The 4,801-nt window shown below is 37.2% G+C and overlaps 1 protein-coding gene across 1 annotated transcript; it reads right to left on the reverse strand.

Moving 5' to 3' along the window:
- Positions 1 to 3,623: 3,623 nt before the first annotated feature.
- On the reverse strand, positions 3,624 to 4,541 carry LOC109679336 (olfactory receptor 8S1-like). The gene has a single exon (XM_020154570.1). The coding sequence runs from the start codon at positions 4,539 to 4,541 to the stop codon at positions 3,624 to 3,626; it is 918 nt and encodes a 305-aa protein (XP_020010159.1).
- Positions 4,542 to 4,801: the final 260 nt, after the last annotated feature.

Raw genomic sequence — 4,801 nt, forward strand, 5'->3', positions numbered from 1 at the left:
TTCTCTCCTTCCCACCTCCAGAATATCACTTACCTACTCTCTGCCTCTCTATATTTGTCTAGTCTGAACTTTCTCCCACCATTTCATTTAACTGTAATTAAATATCTTATTGACCAACATCTCTCTACTCTACCCAAGTCCCTGGTAATTATCATTCTACTCTATTGTTCAAGAAGAATTTACACTTCTATGTGTAAACCATAAACTTCATATATTCATCTGTTGTTAGATATCTAAGGGGATTCCATGTCTTGTCTATTGTAAACAGTGTTCTAATAAACATAGGATACAATGGAATTCTAGCCTTCAAAAAAGAAGGAAATATTACCATTTGTATCAACATGGATGAATCTGGAGGATATTATGTTAAGTGAGATAAGCTTAACAAAGACAGAAACACATAATCTCACTCATATGTGGAATCTAAAAAGTGTATGTCAAAGACTGTTAGTCAGCTTTCCATCACTAGAACAAATACCTGAGGAAATCAATTTATAAAGAGAAAAAGGTTATTTTGGCTCATGGTTTTAAAAGTTTCATTCCCCGATTAATTGGCCCTTTTGTTTTGGGTCTGTGGTGAACAGCACACAATAGTGGCAACACATGGTAGAGCAAAACCACATACTTCATGACTAGGAGACAAAGATAGAGAAGAGGGGACTGGAGTCCTACTATTCCCTTCAAAAACATGCCCCTGATGATCTAAAGACTTCCCACTAGGCCCAACCTGTTAAAGGTTCTAACACCTTCTAGTAGCACCACTCTGGAGAGCAAGTATTTATGACATGGGCCTTTGGAGGAGATTTAAAATCCAAACTGCAGAGGCTGGGAGTGCAGCTTAGTGCTAGAGCACTTTCCTAACACTCATAAGACCCTGAATTTGATCCCTGACACCAAAAAAATTCAAGATCCAAACTATAGCATGGTTGTAGGAAATAGAATGGTGGTTACCGATGGCTGATAATGGGGTTTAGGGAGATGTGAGTCAAAAAATGCATAATTACACATAAATAAGAAGGGTAAGATTACTATACAGGGTGGTCCATAGTTAATGGTGGTACATTGTATTATTGGAAAATGCAAAGACAGTGAATATTAAAGTGTTCTTATTAACCATTTTGAAATAATGCATATGTTAATTATATTTAGCTATTCTACAATGTATATACTCTCCAAATCATGCTGTACATGATGAATATATGCAATTTTATCTAACAATCTGAAAACTGTTGAACTCAAGGTCTCATGCTTCCTGGGCAGATGGTCTGCCTCTAGAACCACATTCATAGCCCTTTTTGCTTTTATTACTTTTGGATAGGGCCTTGTGCTTTTGTCTAGGCCAGCATCAAACACAGTCTTTCTACTTATGCTTCCTATGTAGCTGGGGATTACAGGTCTGTGTCTCTGTACCCAGATTATTGTTCAAGATGGGGATTTCACTAAACTTTTTGTTATTTGGCTTTGACTGGCTTCAAATTGAGGTCCTCCTGATCTGCACATCCTGAGTAACTGGGATTATAGATGTGCACCACCATGCCTGGCCTTTAAAACTGGTTTTTATTTTGATTTTGGTAATACTGGGCTTGAACTCAAGGCTTTGTGCTTGCTAGGCAGGCACTTCACCACTTGGGCCATGCCTTCATCCCAAACCTTGCTTTTAAAAAGAAAAAATATAAGGAATTTCTGTTTTTGATGATGAAAATATTCTAAGCCTTGGTTGTAATGATAGCTACATGACTTCGAATGTGCTGGAGATCACTGACCTTGTATACTTTGAAAGAATTTTGTGGTACATGAATTATAATCTCAATAAAGCTGTTGAAAAGATCACTTTGTACCCCCACACAGCACAACTATAAAGGAAAAAACTGTAAAAAAAAAAGATCATATGAATGCAAGAAAAATTATACTATCTCATTTATGAACATAAGCAGAAAATTTCTAAGATAAATATTCATAAAAGTTAATTAAGTTTTTCATATTTACTTAAGTGGGGTGACTCCAGGAAAGCAATGATTCAGCAACAGAACATGTACTGATATATTTTATTGATAATCAAATAACAAAATTATATGATCATTTCAATGCATTTTTTATTGAACATACATTTATTGCACACTTATGAAACAGATGTTATGAAGTGGAAAACAAAAGAAAAAAATCCTGGTTCTCAATAGCAGAGAAGGCAGTTGATAAAATCCCCATCAATTCTTAGCAAAATATTAAAACAGAACTCTTTTAATAAATTCAAGGTATTTATCAAAAACAGAACATACATCATCCTTAATGTTGAAATGTGAAAAGCTTTCTCATTGATCCCAATAAAAAGTTGTCTACACTAAAGGCCCTGGCCACTAAGTTTTAAATTAGATATACAAAAATTTAATGGAGAATTCTTCTCCTTTAAGATAAAATAATTATATGTGCCTTAAAAACTCAATAGTATATGAGTAGAGTTCAACAAAGTTGACAGATCCAAAATCAAAGAACATGTACAAAATACCATGCCATTTGTGCACATTAGAAATAACCAAATAGTAAATGTACTTGAATTTTTAATATAACAAAAACAAAAAATAGAAGAAGGCAGCTGGGTAAGATATCTTAAATTTATGTGTGACCTTAATCAAAATAATTTACACCAAAGGCAACTTTCACCATTCAGCCTTGGTGAATAAAAATGCCGTTGAGTATTTGAATAGCCTCCATCTTGCCCAGTCGTAGCAGCAGTATTTGCAAGTTCATGGATCAGAACTGGGCTAGCTGACCATTAAGGAGGATATTAGCAGCCACATGGTAGGCTATTCTATTCAATTAGTTATGCTTTGGCAATCGGGTGCCTCTGGTGAGAATTTGTCCAAAACATACTCTCAATTTCTTGGTCCATAACTTGCACATTCAAAATAACACTAGAAACTATTTTAATATTCTTCAAAAGTTAGTAAGGATACCAGAAAATGCCCTTGTTTTCTTTGAGTTTATATTTTCTGCTACTGAGGAGGACAAGGTGAAGGGGAGAATGACAATTGACAGTTTGTAAGTAAATAAAAAAAATCAAAGGTAAGTTCAGAAAGAAATGATTTTTGACCATGATTATCTCAGTCCACACACTTACCCAAATTTCCTAATTAGAATAATACTCCAATTGTGTTTCACAATCTAAGGCACCTTCCCTAAAATTCTACTGGTTTCTTCTTGGTGTTTGCCAGGGGCTTTGTCCAGCATTTTCTCTACCATTGACTTTCTCAGGTTCTGCCATTTCTACAGCACCATGAAGATTGAGTAGCAGTTACATGACCATCAATGCATACGAGCTGGGGAACTATCTCTTCCCTGAAGTCGCTTCACAGCTAGAGACAGTTGACCATTGGGTAAATAGTTTGAAGCAAACAGGTTGTGTGCAGTCTCTATTAGACATGCTTAGGTTCAAAAAGCAATTTCAGATAGTCTGATTGTCCCTGGATGGTTATACCTGAAATTCCACCTTAAAAATTTTAAAGAAAAGGTATAAGGTATTGTGAAGATCAAGACATTAGGGAATTCTCCTTAATATACAGGCACTGCTTATTGAAATTCTGATCATTTTACTCATCACTTTGATTTTTAGTCTATTATTTTAAACACTAGAAACATTTTCTTAGCATTCTTCTCACAGCTGCCTTCACCTCCTTGTTCTTCAGGCTATAGATGAGGGGGTTCAGCATGGGAGTGACCACACTGTACTGCAAGGAGAAGAGCAACTCTTGAGCAGATCCCGAATTTGGCATGAGGTAACGGAGTAATCCTGAACCATAAAAGAAGCTCACTGCAGTGAGATGGGAAGAGCAGGTGGAGAAGGCCTTGCTTCTGCCTAAGGTAGAACTGATGTCCAGGATGGTAAGCAAAATGCGAACATAGGAAAAAAATATTAAAATAAAATTTCCAAAGAAATGCAGGAGGCTGGAGCAGATGAGGGTGGTAAAACTTACAGACACATCAGAGCAAGACAAAAGATAAAGAGAGGGCAACTCACAGATGAAGTGGTGAATATTTTGAGCCTCACAGAAGTCCAAATTGAGAGCTACAAAGATATTGATGAGAGCATCCAGAAAAGCCAAACCCCATGAGCCCCATACCAGCCCTACACACAGCTGTTTGTTCATCACCTGACCATAGAGCAGAGGGGAGCTGATGGCAACATAGCGGTCATAGGCTATCACAGCAAGTAAGCAGGATTCAGTGCCTCCAGTGGCAAACACAAAGAAGACTTGAGCCAGGCAGCCCTCCACTGATATTGTTTTCTTCTCAGATAAGAGGTTCTCCAACAGCTTAGGCATGGTGACAGAGGAGTGGCAGAGATCCAAGAAGGACAATTGTCCCAGAAAGAAGTACATAGGTGTATGGAGGTGGGAATCAATTCTGACCAGAAGAAGCATCATCAGGTTCCCCACCATGGTCAGGAGGTAAATCACCAGGAACAGCACAAAGAGCAGAGCTTCAATGTGGATGTCATCAGACAGCCCGAGGAGGACGAACTCAAGGACAGCACTGTGGTTTCTCATTGCCTTCAGTATTTTCTTTGGAATGTAAAAAATAAATTGGGTGAAGCCTCTTCTTATGCCTAACAGACATCTAAGTGCCTTGACCCTTGTTTTTATTCACAAAGTTTTATGTTTGCTTGAAAACTCATGTATAGAAATGATAAACTTCTCCAAGTCTCTAGATTTTCTAAACCCTGTTTAGAAAAGCCCCAACCATAGATCAATTCTGTGTCCACCATTACTGTACTTTCTTAACTGCTTTAGAATTTATTATTGTTGTT

The sequence above is a fragment of the Castor canadensis genome, chromosome 8 (genome assembly GCF_047511655.1).
Source record: "Castor canadensis chromosome 8, mCasCan1.hap1v2, whole genome shotgun sequence".
Taxonomy (NCBI): Eukaryota; Metazoa; Chordata; class Mammalia; order Rodentia; family Castoridae; genus Castor; species Castor canadensis.

What these genes read in the sequence shown, in the direction of transcription:
- LOC109679336 (XM_020154570.1), bottom strand. Translation starts at nt 4,541, where the DNA reads ATGAGAAACCACAGTGCTGTCCTTGAGTTCGTCCTCCTCGGGCTGTCT.